Raw genomic sequence first — 24,456 nt, 5'->3', positions numbered from 1 at the left:
TGTCAAGGAAGGGTTATGTCTAAAGCACAGCTGCTACTTACCAGCTAACTGGGTAGTGTCTTTGTCCATATATGAAACATGCTGAATTGCATTCAGCAGGCAGTGCTCGGTCTCAGGTTACTGACAGTGCTAGAACTCATATCTTTAGGGGTTCAAGGATTAAAAGTCCCTGATCCTCAGGTTGAAAAACCAGGCTTGGTTTTTATATCAATACTTTTTCAGTTATTTGTTAAACAGACAATGAAAAGAGTTTAAGCATCAGAAACATATTTATTTTACAACAGCAAATCAGATAAATTACTGCTGGTTCTTTCAGACATACAGTACATAAATAACCATGCTAAAACATACAATTGTATTAATATCATCATTATTTAAGCATATGTACAGGAGCCCATTTCCCAATCAACATTTTTAATGGCCACATCTACATATTGTACATACAATTTAAACTATGGTCCTTTAAGAAAACAAAAACAAACAAAATTAAATGCATCATAATACTGTATCATGATTTAATCCACTAATATTTTAGAGATTAAAAAGAACATGTCTTTAATCGGTAATCCAATACAATTCCATTATGCATTCACTCACAGTTTGCAGTTTCCAATGTTTTTAAAGAGAAGCCATAGCACATCTTGAGGCTAGGACAGTACTCCCACAGTCACAGATAATACACAACCAATCAAAGCAGGGGGAGAAATGACTGGAAATTGATTATCAATTAAAACATACTGGCATACTGACTGGCACAGAGCAGTTTGTTACCCTACAGCAAAACACAACAAGTCAAGACTCCGCAGAAATAAAAACTGCTTTTGACTGTACATGACAATTTGGCACATACAGTGCAAAACAATTCATCAACAAACCATGAAGCAGTAACTTAAGAGTCAAGGGCCTGGGTGTCAATCTGTTTTAAAACTTACAAAAATGATTCATTTATTTTATGGTATATAGGTTGACAAAATGTTGCAGAATCCATAAAAGACAATGTCCCACTGCTGTGTTTAAAAAAAAAAAAAAAACTGCACTATACATTCAAACTTGTATATTTAAAAAGACAATTATACAGAAAACTACACAATATATAAACTTCACTGCATCATTGGAGTGTGCGTGTCAAAATAACCAGTGCTTAACTTGGGACTTTTGAACTCACAAAAATGTTTAAAGATTTAGCAAATCAAGTTCTTTATATTCCAAGAAATAATATTTATAGGCATCTCTGGCCCTGCACAGCCATTAAAGATCTACTTGTTTTATTTTGACAAAGTAAAGGTAACAAGGGGCAAACATTTATCCCAAGATTAATTAATGGCCCCTGAACTACAGCTGTTTTTATGAGAGTGTGGCCCCCCACCCCCCACCTTGTATGTTAGAAACTGGCATTATACAACCTTGTACAAATTATGTCAACCTTTTCATTATTAAAATGTGAAATTTCAACAAAGTTTGTGGGAACTCTATGGAGTTATAGAAGTTTCCCTGCCGGAACTTCGAAATGCACTCTAGAACAGATACACAGGCAGGAAACTTAACATGGTACACTTATACACACAGCATTACAAATCACTAATTGGCCTTGATGTTAACGATGGCTATATTTTATATTTAAGTGCATTGCAGTCGTAACTATGACTATGGTCCTTTCTCAAGTACAGCAGTTATAATATAGTACATTATGCAAATGCACTAGGTATAATTTCAGCGAGATTAATCATTATCACTATCGAGTGAAAGCCAAAACAGACAAGCAAGCATCCTAAGGTTTTCCTCTGGTAAAGTATGGTCCCTATAATAGTAGATACTCCCTCAAGAATGCCATTCACTTCAAGATAGAATGAAAATAAGTTTTACAATTTACAGGAATTAGACTACATTGAATGTGAATTATTGTTCCTCAAACAGAATCAAGTGCTGCTTATGCCTGTAGTGCAGTAGGACACCTGCTTTTATCTGTATGTAAAATCAGGTAGAATAGAGTCATTTCCAGCTGGATCAGTGGAGCCAACACTTAGAGCCATTATAACACATAAGTTTACAGTGGTTCTCTGAGTTTATAATGTATTGTAGTATTTTTAGCACATTGAGCTTTGGCTTAACGCACCAATAAGTGTTATAAGCATACGGCTTTTCAATATTCTAAAAGTAAACACAATTAAAAAAAAATAATAATAATGATACAACACAAAGAGAATGCCACATACTGTCCAGTACAACATGCCGCTGCATCAGTGCATTTATTCTACGACACAGGCAATGTGAGTGCATTGTAGGCTTGGTGTACAATTACTGTCTAATGAAACGGCTTTAAGAACAGATCACCTAACTATTGGGTATGTATAAATCATGCTGCCCTAAAACAGAAAGGAAATACAGTATCCAGCACACCATCTCTGACTAAGGTAGTGACATTCCAGTAGTGCTAGTTGGCTAAAGCATCTCTTTCTAAGAGTGAAAAGTTTGCAGTATGGCAGTTCTCAGATGAGTAGAAACATCCAGGCGGGATTAGCTTTCACAGAATGACCTTCACTCTGTTACAACGAGAATCTAGTGAATGGATGGCTAAAATAACAGAATAAAGTTACTAGCTTTTATATTTCCTAAAAGAGAGAATTGCATGTTTTTCTTTTTTTGCATGCCATTAGTGCTTATTGTGAAATTAAAAATTGATTGTCGATAGGAAATAATAAAAAGGTTGCTTAGTGGCATTTTTTAAAACTAATAAATAAAATGCAACCATTCTGTGTAAAAAATGTTTCTAATGAACACGGGAGATTGCAGTGTGCGTTTTAAAATCACCCCTACCTTCTGGCGTGTTAGAGAAGAGGTATTTAAAAGCCTTTCTAGTAAGCGCTATTATAACATCAACACCAGCAGTTGCACGCACATTTCAGATGAAATGGAGTATCATTCTACTCTACCTTACACACTTAAAAAGGCGTGTCGCCTCATTTTAGCACTATCTGAAGCAGTTTGTAAACTTCGACATAAAAAATACAACAATAAATGAAGTTTATCTACAGCGTTTTGACACATACCAATAAAAATAACTTAACTATATATATTTCTCTTTTTTTAAAACCAGACTACATTTAAAACATACTTCAACTCTAGGCAACTTGTATTCTTACACCAGTGGCAGATTAAAATGAACAGATACAAAATAAAAAATGTTTCAGGCCCAACATAATCCATTTTCATAATCCCTTTTTTCTTGTCGACATCTTTCATTCCAGTGTGTATTTTATAAACCTGTGAAATTAAAATTAAAAAAAGAAACCCAGAATCTGTGCCAACTTTGATTCCCTTAAATTTCTTCAGTAATGCTCCACCTTTGTTTATCCAAGTGACCACCAGTTTGGTGAAAAGTGATGTCCTCACTTGCATAACTACATAAAGCGCACTAGGAAATAGGCTGGAGTTTCTATTCATGGTGCTTTTCTTGTACAAGACATCGCTAAACCACTGTTCTCTCTAGCACTTTGTGTGTAATATCTGTGATTCGGATCGGAGATCCGCTGTACAAAGAACTGCAAAGCTTCAATGTATATCTAATGCATACTTCCTATCGATTTGCATTTACAGTATGCCACAAAACATCTAATCCAATTAAAAGGTAATAATATAGTCTGTGTAGTAGATCCAGATCTGCTTCAGATCCCCATAACTTTAACCATTCAATCACAAGATATACTGCAGTATCAACAACCAATGTTTCTTAGTAGTTCTACACACACTTAACATACACAGTACTTTGGTACAGAAGCCATCAGAATGGTATATACCCAAGTATCAGTGTTCCATGCTCCTTTTTTGACAGCCTTCTTTTCTGAATAACAATTAAAATGGTGTTCATATAAAATGGGAAAGCACACCATGTCTGTCAACTAGCATTTGGTAATAAGGCTCAGCAACGGCTCTACCACTGACAAGCAATGCCGGCTACTTTAACAGTATGTAAACCTTCTTCACACATTTTTAATTATACAAAGAACCATGCTGCACACGGACAGGAGTCAAACGCAATCACTCATTCTCTAAATAGTATGAAAGCTACGAGGATCGGCACAGAGACTGCATCAGTGATACTCAGGGCCTACTCAGTACACATTGTACGGGATTGATTTTTATTAAGGAATGTTACTTGAGGATCATCCACAACAAAACCTGACACTTTAAGACAATTTAAAATGTGCTGCTGATGTGAAACTGTACATACATGTATGCATTGTTTTTTTAAATGTGTATTAAGAAATTAACTCAAGGATTGTATTGCCAACACAGATACAGGGGTCTGTTTAAAAGTCTAAACAGTGACAAACCTTGAAGTACCCTCACATTTATTAACTATTTTTTTTTTTTTTTTTTTTTTAAGAGGACACCAGCTGGTTCTGCTGCTGTTTAAATCACTGAAAGACCCCACAGTAACTTACTGATTATACTCACTCGTGTTTTTTTTTTTATTTTATTTTCTTTATCCTTTCACAATGACCTTGCAGTTTAAAACACAGCACATGCAGAAAGGGGCTCATTCCACGTGTGTAGAGAACTCATATCATGTCATCAACATTTTTTCAGCTATCCCGAAGAAAGAAATGCATACTAACGGAATTGTATTATAGGTTTATAAATTTAAAAAATCAATTATGATAATTCCAGAAGAACACTTAGGGGTTGAATTGATCAACTTATATCCTTTTTTTATTGAAAAAAAAAAAAAAGCATTTTACACCCGGATAGGTGGTTGTTTATCCAGTGCAGTAAAATGCTTAATTAAGGGTATGGGTTAATCAGATCAACCCCACCCCCCCTTAGTCAAACAATTAAAGGATATTATGCCAGAAAAATCCCATTAACAGACTAAGAATATTTCTGTATGCATAATTCAATGAAAATGCATAATTAATTATTATTTTTTTTTATTATTGTTTTTAAGGTTTTTTTTTTGGTTTTTTTTTAAAACAGCTGGCTACCACTTTATTGGGGTTCAAATATATTATCAAACCACTGCTTATGCGCAGAAGGTTACTTCCGATGCATCAAGCACGAATCCTACAGTGGATGAAACAAACCCACATAAATACTTACAACTAGAACAAGCCCTAAACTTAAAAACCTACCTAAACTGCTTTAAATACTACATGCTACAGAACGTCACGTGTCGTGGAAGGGCTTAGGAGCAATGGAGACTAAATTAGAAAAAAGAGGAAAAAAAAGAAACTCTCAACTGAATGTTGATGTCTATTGTTTTCATGGCTGAAGGTGTCTGTGAAAGTTCGTCCTCCCCCCCCCCCCCCCACTCCCCCCTCTCTCCCTTGGGCGTTCTCTATTCCAGTGGTGAAATGACCTTTTCTTGTTTCCTCATTAAAACTGTACGGTGAGAACTGACAGGGCCGAGTGGCAGAGCTAGTTAAATCCTGTGTCAGTGTTGTAGCTGGTGTGGCTGTCGGCTGTCAGCTGGGTGGTTTCTGTGGCTGATGCCGGCTGCATCACGATTGGTGCATCTCCATCTGTGGAAGCATGGAAATAAAACATGTTACTAAAATGCATCACCCACCGCATCTGTAAAACACAAAGAGACATCAGTAGCATGACATGTGTAACACCAAGGTCTGTTTCCATTTGATTGGAGTTAATCTTGGACCACCAAATGTTAGCTTTGGCAAGGTAGACCCAAGATCAGTGCTAATCTGGGCCTGTGAAACTAGCTGTGCAATATAAACATGCACACATATAGTGTGTACATTTAAAACTGTTCTGACGGCCGTCATTATGTTTCATTATATTCGCAAGAGGTGAAGACAATTAAGAGAATGTTATTAATGATGATCTAGATATACAAAAATATAAATAGATGCCTCCACTTGAATCAATAGCTGGGGCTGAACAGTAAGATTAAACTGTAGCAGGATTTATACAGGGAAATGTACAAAAGGATGAATGAGAAACATAAATCAAACCTTTAATGCGAAAGCCTCCAGCTAGTTTTGACACAGTTTTTGCATACCCAGGAGAAAGGGCAACTGCCCTGAGTTTTATACAGATTCATTGTGGTATGTTCGTTACAGTGTGTGCGGTACCAGGAAACAACTTCAGGAGCACAAACTATCAGAAATGGACAACTCCACAAGCAAATGGGTTAAAGCAATACAATTTCTAAATATTAAAAGTACATCCAACAAACAAATTGTTCTATATGGATACAACAAATGCATTAATAAATACAAAAATAAATAAATCCATCTGATGTGACTGAGTGCATTCCCTGGACAGTCTGATCAGTGATGTGTATATGGTTAAATGCGTATCTAATTTTCTGCCAGAGAATAACAGATGTAAAATGGCAAAAAGGCACAGCATTCTTTAATAACACAGTGTCACAAACTGAAGCAACTGCTCTACTGGATAATTAACTTATTTCATTTCTTTGACAAGTCGATAGGGGAAAACTCCTTCAAGGCTAAATTAAAAGACAACACATTTGTAATCAAGTTTATAACAAGTTTCTGATCATTAAAAGTTCTTGCTTACTGAAGCTAGCAGCTATAGTTTCTAATGACTCAGCATCTCAGTGCTCCTCCCAGAGAGGCAACACTTAACATGCAAAGACTTTTAATACAAACCTCTGGCTGCATAATCCTCGGAATGCTTGACTAAACTAAATATCAAAGCAAAACTAGTTGCAAGCTGAAAATTCTCTTTAATCTTAAACGCTCAAAAAAACCTGTCAAAAACCAGAAACTGTAAATCCTGAACACTGACAGCCAAACACCTATGTCTTTGTGAGCTTGAAGTTTTCAAATTGATATATGCATGTTGATCTATAAGCGCTATATTTAGACCGCCTTGAATACTCATGACATGTGATTAGGTTTGGCTGTATAGCAGAACACTTTCAATAAAGAAGTCTGCCATCAGGTCCAGCACACATCATCATACTGGTGACCATGAATATGAACAGCCTCTTTACTCTAGCAGACCTCACGAATCAACCCCTTCCTCCCATGCTTACCCTTCTCGTCGGACTGAAGCTGCGCCTCTAGGTCTTCTGGGGAGACATAAAACTCGGGCTCTTCTCCCTCGGGTGGTTTGGGTTTACACTTCCCACAGCAGCAGTTACAGCAGCAGCACAGGCAGCAGCAGAAGTAGCAGCCAGTCGCAAGACCGCAGAACACAAACAAAGCCTGCAGACAACCAGGAAGAACCAAGAAATGTAATCATTTAACAAAAATAGAATCAGAAGTCACTCATTTACTTCTTGAATCATCTCTTTGTAACATTTAAATGGCAGATAATCTTAGGAAAGTTTGCCATCAATAGAACTGTATTTTGAATTCTGCTCCCTTACCTTTGCCCACCAGCTGGACAGAACAAAATACGTATTTACATTCTCCTCTCCGAACTGCTCTGCCACATACAGCCCCAGGGAGCCATACTTGTCGTAGATGTTGCGCTTTGTGCTGTCGACCAGGATGGCGTGGGCACTGTTGATCTCTTTAAACTTGTCTGCAGCCTCGGGGTTCTCTGGATTCTTGTCGGGGTGGTATTTCAATGCAAGTTTCCTGTGTGAAAAGAGACGCTCATTGGCTGATCCCACTAAATAACACTGCATGACTTGTTACCATTGGTCCAATTATCGATATAAGGTTCATATGCTGTTTTCACAACGCAAGGGGTACGTCAGCTAAAGCACGTACACAGGCTGTAAATAGATCTCTCTCTCATTGTGGAATGTACAAACTACAAAAAAATTCATAAATAAATATGTGACTTGTTTCATGTTTTTGCATGTCATATGTGAAAGTATCTTAAATAACTCTGTCTCCCCCTACTGGATATCAGTACAAATTGATTTCAAATCTGTGAACTGTACTGTACATACCCTCCCAGTTCTGTATGATCCACTGTTCTTTTATAAAAACAACTTAGTTGCACAGAGAATCAGTTTATCATTGCTCACAGGTCATTTCTTGATAGTTTAAGTCATATTTTAAATAATTTTATTCCTCTGGAAAATGTGCCTTAAAATGCGCTTACAAGAGTCTGTTAGTTTTCTATTATTGTAAGTGAAGTGAACACCCAGCAGAGATTTATTACAGTTCTTAAAATGTGAATGAAAATGCCAGAGTGATTTTTTCAAATCAGTCATTTTTCTATCTAGGCCAGCTTCAAGCAATGCTACTGACTGAGGGGAAAGTCATTAAAATGCAAGGAATATAAAAAATAGGAAATATGTATTATGTTGTTAGAAGAGACTTAAATATTTTATAGACTGCCTGAGTTCTGCCTGTGAGCCCTCCCGCTCCCCTTAGCTAGGGATTGCTATTGTATTACTATTTTGCACTTCTTGGTAATTATATTACAATTCTAAAAAGCAGTCCCATTCATTTAGCGTTGTCCTAACTTTAAACAAACAGTTTGAGAATTTCTTAATTGGTTTGGCTTGGCTTGTACCCCAGTCCTTAGCACAGGGATACGACAAGCAAACAATCTTCAAGTGCTGAGAATCTGGGGCACGCAACATCAGCACTATGAGGGACAGTGTGTGAGGACTTGCAGAGAGAACAGCAAATCATTTTGAAAGGAAACCAAAACAAAACCAGCTGGAGTCAGATAACTCCTGAACACATACTTCCCTGTTGTCAAACGTGCTGGAATCAAACCAAGTCCATTTGAATTCAAAGCATGTTGCCTAGCCCCCCACTCCCCTCCCGTGGTTGTACCTATAAGATTTTTTTATATCGTCTGGCGTGGCATTCTTGTCTATCCCCAGCACGTGGTATAGTGTATCTCCAGACGTGGACAGGGACCGCTGCCTCTGCTGCTCGGCCATCTTCTACTCCTTCAGCGAACTGGAGAAGGAAAAAAATAAACAGAGGCTCAGTTAAGATTAGTAGAGCAGCAAACCCAGAATACTAAACAAGCTTGTTATATTGTAAATATTTTGGGTAAATCAAAACTTCCGCTTTTTAGTTATATATTGTACTGCATTCCAGTTTCAGTCCTGCAAGTTTCCTAATCCAAATCTTACACATACATAGTCAAGCCAACCTCCTAAAAGCAAAACAACTTTACCCTTTATTGTATGCTGGGCCAATGGCAGATTAACCTTTGAACATGAAAATACATTTAATGTACGCTGCTGTAACTACACTATGTAACACAATTTTTGTTCCTGGGTAGTAAGTGTTATTTCCTAATTGCTTATACAGTATAATCGTAAATCTCGAAAAACTACTCGCTTCTAAATCTTTTGTAGTCATTTTTGTATTACTTTAGTATAAATACATGTTAATTTGGATTCATATGTTGTTTTTTTCTGACTTTATGTGAACGAAAAGACACACATTCGCCCGTTTTCCCATTGGAAATAGTGATATTTTGAAATATCACTGTCCTGGTCACAAAAGCAAAGTTTGTGGGGAATAATAGCAATTTTCTATACTTTTGAGGCATACACAATTAGGAAAATAACACTTACTACCCAGGAACAAAATAAAAAAAGCTACTGTAAGCTCTTTGTACCCTTTCACAACACTGGGCTAGGAAATGCATTATATCACATATCCATTAACACCAACACACTGAAAAACACACACACACACACCCAACGGTAATCAAAATAAGTTTTAAAAATGCTTCAATTAGCATCCATTATTTGCAAAGAACAAAAAAAAATCCGACAGAAGCTTGTCAATTCTCAGCAAAGAGCATTTGTCATTATTCTACAATTTAATGAACAGATCTTCTGCATTCGGGATCTTATCAAACGCTGGAGTTTCTCTTGTACTGTAAATGAAAGAATCTGCACTGTTCTTTAAATAGGATACACTGACCCTACTGTCCCAACAGAGAATATTTAACACTGTCTTGAAGCTTAATCTGACAGACCATCAGGGGAAAACTAGCAGATCAGCCAGTGGTCAAAGTCCCAGAACAAAGTTATTTCCCATATGAAGCTGTCAGCAAGGTTACATAATAACCAAGACGTTTGAAACTGGAGAGCCTGGGGCAGGAGGTGGGGAGGCTTAGAGGAAAACAACCCAAGCTTATTTATTCAAAAAATGCTGTTTTTCTTGCTAGACTTCAAAAACACCACAACATTGTGCAAGAATGAAGAAATCAGCTGACAAAGTGGCAACAAATCATGTGCAGGAAACTAAAACAGTTGAATTGCAAGTAATCAGGGGAAGCAGCTACTGTAGTTGTGTAATGATAGGAAAGAATCTGTTGAAGGGGTCAATTTAATTTTCCAGATGAAAAAGGAGTACAGTCAGTGCTGCCTAATCGGGACACTGATAATCGGGACTTCTGCTTATATGGGATAGAAATCTGGGAGACGGTTCTTCCCAATGATATTTATGTCATTTAATTGGGACGTCCTTTCGTTTAACTGGGATACAGTATTTTCAAATGATGGACGGAGATCGTTTATCAAAGCAAGACATGATTGCGCAGCACAGTGCAGCGATTACGTGATTAGGCTGTGTCTTGCTTAAACTGCGTAAACCACATTGAACTCTTGAAGGAGCTGGAGCCTCATGTTCTTTCTCAGGTTGCTGTTGCAGCGAAAGCTGGCATGTCAAAAGAGCAATTCATTTTGCACAGGAATAAAAATAAAAACCGATCGACTTGTATTTTAAATGATGTATTTAACATTTAAATCATTTAACATTTTTCTTTTTATTTAGAAACAAAAATGCGTGACTACGGTCGTCTCAAATGCCTCTCATTTAATTGGGACAGCTGGAATATTTTTCCATCTTTCCTTTTCCCGATAAAGCGGTGCCCACCCTACTGTACTATAAGAAACACGACACAGTGTATGAACCCAGTGTAGTACCTAACTGTGATTTCAAATAAAAATATTCACTATATCACCTATAAAACAAATGGAAGATAACAGCCGGCAAGTTTATGGATTCATTGTATTAGTTATTACAGTACAATCATTTAAACGGGTTTGAAGTTCAATTTTTTAAGTGAGAAGGACCAGGAAGGGCAGCACTGTAGTCAATGAAGTACCACTGTGAAAATCCATGAACACAGTTATCCATATGATAGCCCTCTGGCTAAGTAACCTCCCTCAATATAAGTTCAATACGCTGAACTGGACAACTTAAAACTATCAGAAATCAAGAATATACATGTGGCTGGAAAAAACAGTTTTCGGACAATATTAAAAGCAGCACCTTGCCTGCTTTTCTGCACGTTAAATTTAAGTGACTTCCTCATACTCTTGTGTGTCTGTTACAAAGAGGTTTCCCCAGTAAAATGAAGGTTCTCCCATCTGAACTGCAATTCCATCTTTAGAATAGTAATCCGGTAATTTCAATCCACATGGACAGATTGCATTCAGCTCAGGCAATTAAATAGGATTTAGGCAATTACATTATATAGGACTTGACAAGAAAGCATCGCCATCATGATACCATCGATGTGGAAGCCAGGCCATTAACCCCAAAAAGAAAAGCTTACACCTGTTAATTTTTTGGCCGATTAATGAATATGCCGCAAGAAATGAAGCTTAATGGGTATCCAAATGGAATATGTTCCACTGAAGGCAAGCTGGGAAGTACAAGAGACCTAGGTTTTAACTTCTCTTAGAGCTTAGACAAACCAGGGACTGCAGGACACACGAAGCACATTCAGGAGCGAATTCACGGCCTGGGTCACAGACAAAGGGTTAATGGGTTTTCTCATCTGTTGTCTGCCATGAAACCATTTAAACTGCACAACATGAGGTCATCAGATTTTTTAGACTCTACAGATCATTTTGTGGATGAAAGCCTTCAACGGTATATTCATAGTTTTTGCAGGAGAAAAAACATTCCCTGGCCATACAGTACTATATGCTCTCCAACTCATTGCTTTTCCTCCTTCATTCGCTGCTTCTCTGACTCTAGCAGCTACAGGATAATAGGTCATTAAGCCAGATTACTCGTGGAGTTTCTAGGGCGCTACGAACATGGACAGAATCGCGGAATTCAGAGAAAAAAAACAAAAACAAATTAGGCACCCGAGGATATTTCCACAAAATCAGTTAAAACAAACAAAATATATATATATATATATATATTTACATTGAAATAGCATGTGTTTGTACGACAAGAGGCTTCAAGAAACACACATCACGGGAACACAAGAAAACTATTTCTGCACCTCTCAGCCACCATACACAACCGTGATTTTAAATGTAAAAAAAGCGCTGGCTCTCGTGCCACTTCACTTGCTAGCTACCATTATCGCTTAGGGGTAAACGAATACCTAGAAGTTACTCTGAGCAGATAGTTCTGTAATTACTATTGCAGAATGTAGGGTCTAGTTGCTGCATTTTTTCTCCAAAGTTCTCAGGGAGATACTACAAAGTGCCTTTTTATTAAATTAGAATAAACAAAATACTTAGGCTTTTATATACATTGCTTGTCATTAATCATTAATGAAAACATTAAATCTGTTTTGAAATGCTACAGTTCAGCTTGTACTGAAAAGAAAAACTACCAAAAAAAGCCTAGATTTTTATTTTTTTTATTTTTTAATTTACAATGTTCCTAGTTTGTTTTTATTACATTATGTCAATTTGTACCCTTCTGAAGCACTTTGATTACAAACTGTTTAGAAAGAGTCGTTTTGGTCATATTTTTTCATGCATTTCTAGCTCCATCACTGCTGTCAATGTATCAAACACTTGTGGTTATAAAAAGCAAACTAACAAAATCAGGAAAAAATAAACCAGAAAATTCAAAAATAATAAAAACCAACTTAATAGGGCCTAAGTTTCCTTCGTCAAGCAAAATGACTCTGCAATGCAGCTCAACATCCCTGGTCTTCGCCTCTGCACCATACGGACAAGCTAAATCTTTAACAGCTCTCTCTCTCTCTCTCTCTGACTCACACACACACATATGCTCACATGCACACACCTTCTGTGTGTCATCTGAAATGAATTCCACTGAAAAGAGGATTGATTTTCAGCTTAGTCAAGACATTACGATTTAAAATTGTTGTACAGGCACAACAATTCTTATGTTTCATTTTCAATTGACCTTAGTTTGCCAGTTACAGCATTTCTGTTCAATTGCTCCAACATCTCCATGGAAGTTCCGTGTGACATAACAATGCCTTAGGCATCACGGTTAACCTTTAACAACCCCTCCATCTCCTAGAAATCCTGCTTATTCTTCTCATATAAAACATACAAAATTACAAAGCTTTACAAATCATTAACACTTTAACACTTACAGTTAAGGTAATGAAATACTACAATTAAACGCACCATAAACCAAACTTTGAAAATCAAAGAATACAATTCAGTGCAACTCTGACACATTTCATTACAGAAATTCTGTAAAATGCTTCTATACTTTGAAACCTGTCGTTAAGGCATTGTACTAACGTCCAATTGACATCAAACAGTCCCTTCATCCAAACACCAAGTGCAATATTTCAATGTACTGCTGAAGAACAGCTCTATCAACAGCATATTGCTATTCTACCAATGAGGGCTTAAATCTCCACGATTTCAGCATCAACCTTCCATGCCATGTGTTGAACAGATTAACGGTGGTGCACCTTTGCAAAACAAAACGGACGATTCCTGATGCAGGAGGACTAATCTGCACATTATAGAAATCTACATGGGTGCAAGAGGTTCGTCTTCCTTCTAGCATTTCAGCTTGCAGGTTCATCGCCATCTGCATGGTTTACAGTAGGGCTCTGTGGGTTGAAGGCACTGGGTAGCCATGGCAATGACAGCAGACAGTTTGTCACACTTGGCCTTCTCTCGCAGCTCGGGCAGATTCTCTTTTACTGTCTCTGATCTAACAGCCAGTGTCTGGAAAGTCTTATTCACCAGTCAGAAATGTTATAAATACTTACATGCAATGGCATACAAGCAGCTGCAGTGCACAGACACAAACTTGCAATTTGAACTTGATGACTGAACACTACAGTATCTTTTTACTTACAAACTTTGTCTTGGATTTCAAAGTATTCATGACCTTTCTGTAACATCATAACCTCTGGGATTGTCTATTTTTGATAAACCCACTGCTAGCAACGACCTACTACAGTAGCTATGTGGAGAGCACAAAAAGTAAACAGAAAAAATTGAGATGGTCAGAAATGTTCAGTTATACTTAGTTCAGTTCCAAGTCTCACAGAAATGTTTTTTTTTTTGTATTCTGTTACTGTGATATAAGATATCAAGAGCACAAACATAAACACGAACAATGTTGTACTGTACTGGATAAATCCCTACAACTACATAGCATGATCAAGAGAGCAGCTGTAGGGAAGCCTGCTTTTTATCAAACACTGGAATTAGAGATCACTTGGTTATACAGGATATATGGGAGGTGTAGAGCAGGGTGCCATTCACCTCTCCGCCCTGACACTTATGCAAATTCACGCTGAGAAAAGGAAGCCACAGACGCTCACCGGGCATGCTAAAAGAGTCATAATTACTAGTAGTTTGATGGTGTGCATTTTGTATTGTCACTGCAAGCTTCTGTACCGTGTCCAAAGTCCATGTAGATGTTTTTGTGCACTGGAAGACAGTGCATTTCTCAAAATAAATATTAGCTCCTAAAATTAAGTCTTGGACTTAAACGCCCAGTTCAAATCGCACACACTGGAAAAGGCAAACTGCAAATTGATAGCCTTCAACAAACATGCATTGAAACCTGTAGCTTCAAAAGCACGCAATCCTCAACTGGATTTAAAAACAATATATAGTAATATGATAAGCACACTGCAGCCTGTATCTGAAACACCTGCTTCCTTGTCACTGTCAGTTCAACAGGTGTAGGTGTGTGTGTGTGTGTCTCCATCTGGCAGCAGGGAAGGAAAATGGATGTGAAAACAATTTAAAACATTCTTGTTTTCAGCAACTTGGTGAAAACTGCTTGAGAATGCCTTCTACAACTAGACCACTCCTTAGTCTCGTATCTTGTAAGGCGCTTTGTGATGGTGGTGTGTTCTATAAAAGTAAAGCCCATTATTATTACGGTGACAAGAAATAGAAATACAGAAGGGTTTACACTATGGTGATCCAAATTTGACCCTAGCTTCATGCTTTGTGTTCAGCTATTGATCACAATCCCAAAATGGAATCCTAAAAGACTGCAGAAGATTTAATGTCAGCCAATGCACTGGAATGAATTAGCTAATGGTAGCCAGCATTAACTCTGCTTGCTATTCGCAAGAGTAATTACTGGTAGATGTTCAGCACCCCCTTCAAAACTTTCACCCAAAAATGAATGAATCACTTCTGAAATTGTACAGTATGGAATCTGCAAAACACTGGGCATATGGGTAAAATACTAAAGGTTAACATGGAAATGACAAGAAATCCCCCTGAATATATCAATAAAACGTTCTGACTTCAAATTCTACCCATGTACTAGTAAAGATGAATATCATATTGATCAAACATTGTTTCCTCAAAGCTTACACATGCTATTTGAAATATATGTCCTTTGTATAATAAAACAGCATTTATACCAAACTGATAATAACGTAATGTAGTCTGCTGATATTCAAATGATAAATTGGTAGCAATCAGGCATTTGCTAAATGAGACACAAGCTACTGTTAAACCTAGGTACTGTTACAAACAAGACTGGTTGCAGGTCTTGGATTTAATGAAACACTGACCTGCAGTTCACCAATAAGACTACCTTTCTTTCTTGATTTTCACTGCAGCTGTAATACAAGCAGGCAATAAAACAAAGGAAGGACTCATTACAGAGTTTTTCACTTTACATTTTAAGAATACTTTGCATTATTAGAGATTGACCCAATCCTGACATCATAACAGGGACAGACTGCCACCCTTGCAATCAGGCGCTGACTGACAACTCTGGCCTGTGCGAAATAAAAAACAGACTTGCTTGACCGCCTTTTAAATTCATGATACTACCAGGAGAATGAGAATTAGCCTGGGTACTGTGTTGTTACACCAGTATAGTAGTCAAAACTGTATAGTCTTTTTCAAAACGTAATTCTACAGACGGAAATTTTACATGAGTTAAATTTATTAGGAACATTTTGTAATTACCAACCAAGAGAAAACATAAAATGTACAGCATTGGTATTAACCGATTGGGAAACATTAAATAATAGAACGGGAACGCTAGTTCCTTTAACATGACCGAAGGGGGACACTTGCAGGGGACACAAACTTCTGCAAATCAAGGAGTCTACTAGGAAAATGACAAAACTACAATTACAGATAAAGGGTGGCCATCCTCTGTCCTCTCTCCAAAGTGATACTGTTTTAATATTGGGAACACAAAGAAAACTCTTGCATGTCAAAATCCCATTCCGCCACTTGTAAAAGAGGGACCTACAATCACAGTGCATCACACCCCCAGTGTCCACACCAGTAAAATGATGTACATGTCTTCATCACCTTCTCCACTCTGATCTGTTTTAATGACCTTTACACAACCTGCTGCTGTTTTTTTTTTCCCCTAGGGATGATTTATTGACCAATGTATTAACATACTCAGAAAGAACTCAAACACAATGGAATAAGGACTGTTATTAAGCAGGTTCACAAGTTTTATAGCAGAGGAATGAAAACCAGCCGCTGCTTGGATCATTAAAAAAAATAAAAAAAAAAAACACAATGTTTTGGATCTGTTTCTCCATCGCCCAGAGATAATGACTTACCAGCAGGATCAGTCCTGTTTCATGCTAGTGATGAGTATTTTAACACGCTACATCTATGTGTAAATTACTGGACACTTGAGTAATGCCAGGGGGGCAACAAACACAAAGTGGCCATTACTGTGCCTGCCCCTGATGTATTATCTGCCACTGTTTACTTTTAGTGATTCCTAAATAACACACACAAGCGACTGACAAAAACTGCATGATATTGTTTGTCTGGGCTTTTGTACAAGTTTCAGCATTGGTACAGAGAGCACTGGTGAATTATGCAACTATTTAATCCTATGAGACCTATACAAAGAGGGCAGGACCCCACCTGTAAACCTTTAATTTAATAAAACAGGGCATTTCTCTATTGAGTCGAAGCTGCTCACACACAAAACAAGGCCAATTACATCATTTTGTGTGAAACACAAATAAAATAACCAAAATGTTACGGTTGGAGAATCTAAGACCCAAGGAGAATACAATGCACTGTATTCTGCCAGGCAACAGTGCAGGCCTGGGTGGGACAGGCCGCATATAGCCTGCTGGTGCCTGATATTGCCCCAAAACACCTTGATCATGTGACTTATCAGGATTCGACAGAACCAGTAATCTTCATGAAAAAAAGACTAGTGCGACAAGCAAAAAATGTATTCAGCAGGAGATGCGTTCAAACCTACACTACTGAACTAAACACGGAGAGTTTATTTCTTATTAAAACTGACTAGTTGTACTAATTCGATACAATTTTATTTGTTTTAATAAAGGCTGGATAAGTGAGGCTCCGTGAAAGGGATTACTGATACATTTATCATTTTATATCAAACGCTAAACACGGAACATCGCACTGTACACAACACAATATGGAACCGTTACATTGCAGTCACTAAATAATTCTAACAAAGAAACAATGCAGAAAAATAAATAAATAAATACATAAACACGAAGCGTCTATTTGTATTACCAAACATACTCGATTAATGCCCCGACAACGGATGAATATGCTATTTTACTGAATGCAAAACTGATTTATGCGCCTTGGGTTTTACTTTCTCTACATAAACACGGAAATCTAAACAGTCGATCTTCATTTTACTGTGATCAGAAACAGGCTAATGAATGACTCATTAATAGAATATAATTATCAGCATCGTCACTGCTGCCGGCGTTACAGAATCTAAACCAATTTTTTTTTTTTTTTTAAATGACAGCGCCTTGGCATGGAATAACATAACAGAGGTAAAAACAAACAAAACTGTATAACAACAGTATGCATTGTAAAGGACTGTTTTGTACCGCTTGTGATGACGGGTTTAAAGCTGCTAATCTCAGTGCTGCATCAAGACAGCAGCATCCATATTGGCTATCAAGCAAGACTGGTCAGCATTAAATCCAAGGGCAGCTAAAGAAAGAATGCAGGAAGGAAAGGTGTTAAAATGTCTTCGAGGTAAACCTCGGCGTCTATTTCTTACCTACTCTGGCTCCACGGGCTGTATTTTGGCAGGTGCACGGTTTGGTTAACGCAATTTGTTTTACTTCAGTAGACGTCGCATCTCCAGAAAGCCACACGCAACAAGCAAGCAACTGCAGCAGCTCCTCTGTCCCTGGTGCGCGCAGTGGCGTGCGCGCTCACACGGGATTGTGCAAGGGGGCGGCTCCGGGCCCGCGCATTGGAGTGCATTGACAGCAAGCGCGCAAGTAACACATTAAACGAGTAATTATGCAGCCCACAATAAATTAATACAGTTTTACACATTCAAACAGGTTCAGTTTACAATGTGCTGATCTATGAGCACGAATGCTTATCATCGGAAACAAGAAAATATGAGACGCGTCATATTGTTTGTATTCTTTACACAGTATTTACTTAATGGGGCATTGTAATATTTATTAGCTGTAGAATGCTCTCGGACCAACTCGTCCTAAAACTACTCAGAACGAAAAATACATTATGTTTTTACATAATGACTTTCGCCCAGTCATGGCCAATCAATCAAAGAACACGTCGACCAAAGCGCTGATTGAAGTCTCGAGTACAGATAACAAAATCTCGCGAGAGTTTCCTCTTGTTCTTGCAGCTGCTGGGGGAGAGAAAGCAGCAAATTCAGGTACCTGTTAACTCAGTCACTTGTGGATTTGGTAACCGCTGTTTACATATGCAGGAAAAATAGTTGTTTGTTTGACCGTTTCTGTGTTGTTTGCATCACGAGAACGTGTGAAAGATAAATGATTTCGGCGTTGTTGAGGTTGCTGTAGTAGTACAGGCTTCGGTGTTTTCTCAGGCTTTTAGGCCTCATTGTTTTGGTTACGTTGCTGTTTTCTGTGTTTCTATGTAACTTGCTATTATACCGATAGTCTAATTGTGTGGTAGTTTAGCAAATATGTGATATGTTGCTCGAGATCTTGTCATCCACCTTGACATGCCACTGTATATATATATATATATATATATATATATATATATATAATATATATATATATATATATTATAATAAAATATAAATGCTACATTATTTACAACTTTCCCGTTGTGGTAGTCGGTTGTACTGACGTAATCGATTCAGATTAAAATATTTTGTATTTTGTATATATTTGTATAAGTTTGTATATATGTCTAGGAATTCTTTCAACGATTAAGACGAGTTGCTGTTTCACATTAACAAACGTAAACACAACCCATGAAGGTTGTTTTTGTTGTTTTATTATTTATTTATTTTGCAGTAATATAACTGGATTATTACCACGACAGTTATGAGTCACTAGTATTAGTCTGGTCCCAAGCATCAACAAGAAGTGGACCAAATTAATTGTTTAAATTAGATTTATTTATTTTTGCTTAGTATTCCAGACAAATGTATCAGAAATTAAGCAATGGTAAAAGGAAAACAAAGCAAAATAAATGTTTAGCCCCCACGCAGTGGGATTAAATTGATGTATTAAAGTCATTATTTCTTGTTTCAGTTACCTTATTCATCTGTTTATGGTTAGTTATTTTATAGTTAAAATAAATACGAGATAATGATCTGATCTGTCAGATTCAAAAAAATATTAACAGGGGTCAAATAATTTTATTTTAATATTAATAAATTTTCGACCATTACTTCAAACTTCCTTCCAATTATAAAGAGGTAGGCTACAGATGACTAATCCTTGTAAATGATGCTGTGTTTGCTGTGCAAGTTGTTAAAATCTTTACAGTGCATTTCTTCTTCTGTAGGGTGTTCAAGATGAGTTATGCTGAAAAGCCTGAGGATATAACTAAAGATGAGTGGATGGAAAAACTCAATAATGTACACATTCAGAGAGCAGACATGAATCGACTCATCATGAACTACTTAGTAACAGGTAAAGTTTAAGGAAAGACTGCTTGGGGGGGGGGGGGGTAGGGGGTAGAATTTTTCAAGTCATATAACTGCAATATGGTTTCATTATCAAAACAGGCATTCATCTTTTTCCATGGCCATGGTTGTGTACTTAACCTAATAAGTATTGTTCAGAGTGGTCACCATTTTATGGCCTTTTTTTGGATGAAATGCCCACTCATTTAAACTATCTTCTATCCTTCCAGCCTTACTGACTGACAGGTGTTTAGTGGGTTCATTTAGTGCTGCTAAACACAATTGTGGTTTTATTTATTTATAATCTTTAGAAGGATTCAAGGAGGCAGCAGAGAAGTTCAGAATGGAATCTGGAATCGAGCCTAGCGTAGACCTGGATTCCTTAGATGAGCGAATAAAAATCAGAGAAATGATCTTGAAAGGACAAATTCAAGAGGGAATTTCATTGATCAACAGTCTACATCCAGAGCTGTTGGACACAAATCGCTATCTGTACTTTCATCTGCAGGTAACATAAACCTGGCAAGGTGTACATACATACATGCATGCATGAAAATATGAAGAAATACATTTTAAAAAGAACCAATGAAATTGCACTACTGACTAGTAATGCTACATTTGAGAAGTGAGGCTAACCATACTAAACCGTTTCAATTTTTTTTTTTGGTAAGACACACGAGTGAGACATTACAAAATACTTTGTGATTGTGATATGATGTCCCATGCTTTTGGATATATTGAAATGTATGAAAATATAATTCCACCTATAACAATTAGACACTAGCTACTGTTCAGTCATATTTAACCTATTCATTGCCCTGTACCAGAAAGGTGGCAGATCTTTAGAAAGATGGCACACTTGACTTTTCATGACAAGTCTTTAATTTCATTGATAAATATAATTTGTATTAATATTGTCATATTTCCATGTGAATGACTTGCTCATTCCCTTGTTTTAGTGAATGAACATGTGCTGTCATCTCAATTTTGGGAAGCATATGATCATCTTAATCAGTTTAATTTTCAGACCTAGTCCTCAAGTAACAATCGCTATAGATACACAGAATGTCAAGTCTTACAGTAAGTTCTGCCTAAAACCACCATTTGTTTTCAGGTTGAAAGAACCAGGAAATGCACCTGGTACTGTGGTTGAGAACCAGTCTGTTCTCCAAAGGTGCTTTCACACAGAGGAGTTATGACGCTTCAGAACTGCCACTGAAGCGGCTTATTGGTCTGTGTAAATTGTCTATACCACCACAGAACCGTCACCTCACGAGGTGGTTCAGAGACGGCACTGAACCGTCATTACTGCCTGTGTGAAAGGCTATACCGCCACTGAAGCGCTATAGTGGGTGTGGTTTAAAAGTTAACATGCTACGCCACTATAGCGTAGATAGGTAAGGGGCATACATGCAGTGCTGAGGAACAGCCATGGATCCTGTGGGCATGCAGAGTCATAATGCAGGATCGCTAGTTAAAAATCTCATTAAATGCTTTATTTTTAAAATCTCAACACAGTTGTATTAAGTCTGCAAGATCTTGCATGTGCGCTAAAGAGAGACAGCCCGCTGCCACGTTTGTAGCCTACTTTAAATTACTTTACGATTTCAGCTTGAGTGCCTTTAAGTAAGCAGCTCTATTGGCTGCAACTCTATTGTCGTTTTTTATACACATATACGCTTACTTGGTTTGAAAAACGTCATGAACAATATAAGAAACTTCTTGCACTACTTGGTTTGATTGAATGAGAAGTACACAACAAAATACGAAAGCTGATTAATTTCAACGAAGAACAACGACGGCTTGTTAATGAAAAAATATATATTGTAGCCTACTTCAATATGAACATTAGCCTGCTATATTATATTAAACCAAAACAATAAAAATAATGATCTGGTTCTGTTGTCTTTAATATAATTTAATTAATAGAAAATAAAAACATACTAGGTTAACAACTACCTAGCATAAGTTTAATTGATCATTTTTGTAATCTACCAGCGGCTTCTTTTGCATACACTTTGCTGATAATAATGCAGACCGTAGGTCAAACCGATGTTGTTGGGGTGTGTTTTTTGTTTTTGAAACCATTTAAATGCAAACCCTTAACAAAACAAGTTGCTTGCGCCCCAGCACATCTTTCTTTACAAATTAAGCACTGCACGCATGTGTTAGGTCTTGTCAGTGTTTCCGATTGCATGAGAACAGTCTGTTGTTGCCATGAGAACAATCTGTTGATTGACAGGTTTGAAAGTTGTACTTGTACAATCTCTTTCGCTGTGTGAAAGGATTATGACTGTATTGCAACAGTATAGATTGCACAATTTCATTATGTGTGAACGGGTGTTTTACACACTCATTAAAACGTTACAGAAATGGCACAGTGTTTGCATTCCTGTGTGAAAATGGTACAAGAGATTAATAAAACATGGTGCAATTAGAGCAGCTGTTGGATTATTTGCACATTCCTGTTTGTTTCTTCCCCATGTGGCCACCACAGCAACAGCACCTGATTGAGCTGATTCGCCAGCGGGAGACGGAAGCGGCGCTGGAGTTCGCTCAGACACAGCTGGCAGAGCAGGGGGAGGAGAGTCGTGAGTGTCTCACTGAGATGGAGCGCACACTTGCTCTGCTTGCCTTCGACAACCCAGAGGACTCGCCATTTGGGGACCTGCTCAATATGGTGCAACGACAGAAGGTAACTCATAGCTTGGCTGACATAAAAAGGACTTTAAAAAAAACAAATATAAAAATAAAATATATATATATATATATATATATATATAAATATATATAATATATATATATATATATATATATATAATGGGGTTAGAATGCAAACAAATATTATTTTCTGTTTCAACTTAATTGTCCTGTGAGGTGTTCAGAGGTTTTCCTAGAGATCACTACCAGCTTGACACCAAAAATATACCTGCTGTACCTAACAGTATTAAAATTACAATATATACGTGCAAATAGGAGCATATGGTTAATTTACTAGTTATTGCAACAGCTGCTGATCTAGTTAGTTAAATTCTTGATTGACGTAACTTGTTTTTTTGACTATGCATCAGCATGTTGCCTGTATTATTTGCAACAGTCCAGCTATGATTTACATTAAGACAAAACGAAATCTTGTGAAGAGCCAGAACTCGCTCTGAAGCTTTTCCTTTTGTGTGTGGCTTTTTTTTAAAAACATTTTTTTTTCTCTTTAGGTATGGAGTGAAGTCAACCAGGCTGTTTTAGATTATGAAAACAGAGAGTCTACACCTAAACTAGCAAAACTGCTGAAACTGTTACTGTGGGCTCAAAACGAATTGGACCAGAAGAAAGTCAAATACCCTAAAATGACAGATCTCAGCAAGGGCACAATTGAGGAACCCAAGTAACCTTAAGATTGGTGCAATTGCACTGAGACTTTAAACAGGGAGACACATGCTTTACTTCCTATTTATAATCAGTCTGTGACTGGACCATTTTTTTTGTGCAGAAGAGAGGACTAAATAATTCAATGATGTAAACTAGATTTTAAAGTAACAACTCTGTTAAAGGCCAAAAGCTACTTTTCAAGACACCAAGATTTAAAATTGATGTGTGTTGCAGAATAAAGTTTGGGAAATTTTTCCAAAGGATAGTTCATGAGTAAAAAGGTATTGGAAAGAAATGGGATTTCTTTTTAATTGTAATTTACTGTAGTTCTTTGGATTAAATCTTGATGCTTTTGGATTTTAATGGAACTGTTATTAAGCAAGAAGGTCACTTTACATTTTCAGTTTTTCAGGTGTGATTATAAGGAGGTGTACATGCAGTGTAAGTGTATTCTAAGCCTAAATTAGGCCCCTTAATGAGGCATACTGCATCCTGGCAAGCTCCAAATGCCTCATGTTGTATGTGAATAGCATCTGTCTCTGGCAGGCTTAGGCATAACTTATGTTAAAAGCATAAGATATATATATATATATATATATATATATATATATATATATATATATATATATATATATATATATATATATATATATATATAAAATATATGGAATGAAAAAGAAATGTAATTCTTTAAATACAGCTTGAAAGGCATTACTGATTAACTGTTTGTATTTTTCCTTATGAGACGGGTACTATGCTAGGGGGAACTTTCACACTGGTACCCAATAAAATGTTCAAATTGAATTATGTCAGTATAGTGTAATATATTTATTTTCTGCATTAATTGTTCAATTCAAGGTTGGTTTTGTCATGTGTACACAGTTTATAATGTGATTTCAAAGAATATATTCTAGTTGGAAATTACATGTTTTGCAATAGGTACAGTAATAAACAGTTCTTTTGGAAAAAGAATGGAGAATTTTATTGATCATTTGGTTATACAGTTGATAAGTTCTCGGAGATAGATTAAATACCCAGTGAGGCACAAAAGGTACAACTAGTCGAGTTATATTTTAACGTG

At 37.0% G+C, this 24,456-nt stretch overlaps 2 protein-coding genes across 2 annotated transcripts; one reads left to right on the top strand and one right to left on the bottom strand.

Annotated features, from left to right (window-relative positions):
* Positions 1 to 250: 250 nt before the first annotated feature.
* LOC121297684 (dnaJ homolog subfamily C member 5-like) lies at positions 251 to 18,281 on the bottom strand. Its single transcript, XM_041224124.1, has 5 exons — positions 18,144 to 18,281; positions 8,733 to 8,861; positions 7,358 to 7,571; positions 7,022 to 7,193; positions 251 to 5,519 (listed from the first exon to the last, which is right to left on the bottom strand). The coding sequence occupies exons 2-5, from the start codon at positions 8,840 to 8,842 to the stop codon at positions 5,416 to 5,418; spliced, it is 600 nt and encodes a 199-aa protein (XP_041080058.1). The 5' UTR covers positions 8,843 to 8,861; positions 18,144 to 18,281; the 3' UTR covers positions 251 to 5,415.
* A 96-nt stretch (positions 18,282 to 18,377) lies between these two features.
* On the top strand, positions 18,378 to 24,023 carry LOC121297683 (glucose-induced degradation protein 8 homolog). Its single transcript, XM_041224123.1, has 5 exons — positions 18,378 to 18,779; positions 19,889 to 20,016; positions 20,321 to 20,517; positions 22,507 to 22,704; positions 23,222 to 24,023. The coding sequence occupies exons 2-5, from the start codon at positions 19,899 to 19,901 to the stop codon at positions 23,393 to 23,395; spliced, it is 687 nt and encodes a 228-aa protein (XP_041080057.1). The 5' UTR covers positions 18,378 to 18,779; positions 19,889 to 19,898; the 3' UTR covers positions 23,396 to 24,023.
* The last annotated feature ends 433 nt before the right edge of the window (positions 24,024 to 24,456 follow it).

Source organism: Polyodon spathula, chromosome 23, assembly GCF_017654505.1.
Source record: "Polyodon spathula isolate WHYD16114869_AA chromosome 23, ASM1765450v1, whole genome shotgun sequence".
In the NCBI taxonomy this organism is placed as follows: domain Eukaryota; kingdom Metazoa; phylum Chordata; class Actinopteri; order Acipenseriformes; family Polyodontidae; genus Polyodon; species Polyodon spathula.
The sequence above is the reverse complement of the archived record's forward strand: the minus strand, read 5'-3'. Positions and strand labels throughout refer to the sequence as shown.

Excerpts from the sequence above, each read along its gene's own strand:
- LOC121297684 (XM_041224124.1), bottom strand. The coding sequence starts at position 8,842 with ATGGCCGAGCAGCAGAGGCAGCGGTCCCTGTCCACGTCTGGAGATACA. Across the intron at positions 7,194-7,357 it reads TGTCCAGCTGGTGGGCAAAG|GCTTTGTTTGTGTTCTGCGG; the intron begins GTAAGGGAGCAG and ends GGTTGTCTGCAG. Across the intron at positions 5,520-7,021 it reads GCTTCAGTCCGACGAGAAGG|ATGGAGATGCACCAATCGTG; the intron begins GTAAGCATGGGA and ends ATGCTTCCACAG.
- LOC121297683 (XM_041224123.1), top strand. The coding sequence starts at position 19,899 with ATGAGTTATGCTGAAAAGCCTGAGGATATAACTAAAGATGAGTGGATG. Across the intron at positions 20,518-22,506 it reads ATCTGTACTTTCATCTGCAG|CAACAGCACCTGATTGAGCT; the intron begins GTAACATAAACC and ends TGGCCACCACAG. Across the intron at positions 22,705-23,221 it reads ATATGGTGCAACGACAGAAG|GTATGGAGTGAAGTCAACCA; the intron begins GTAACTCATAGC and ends TTTTCTCTTTAG.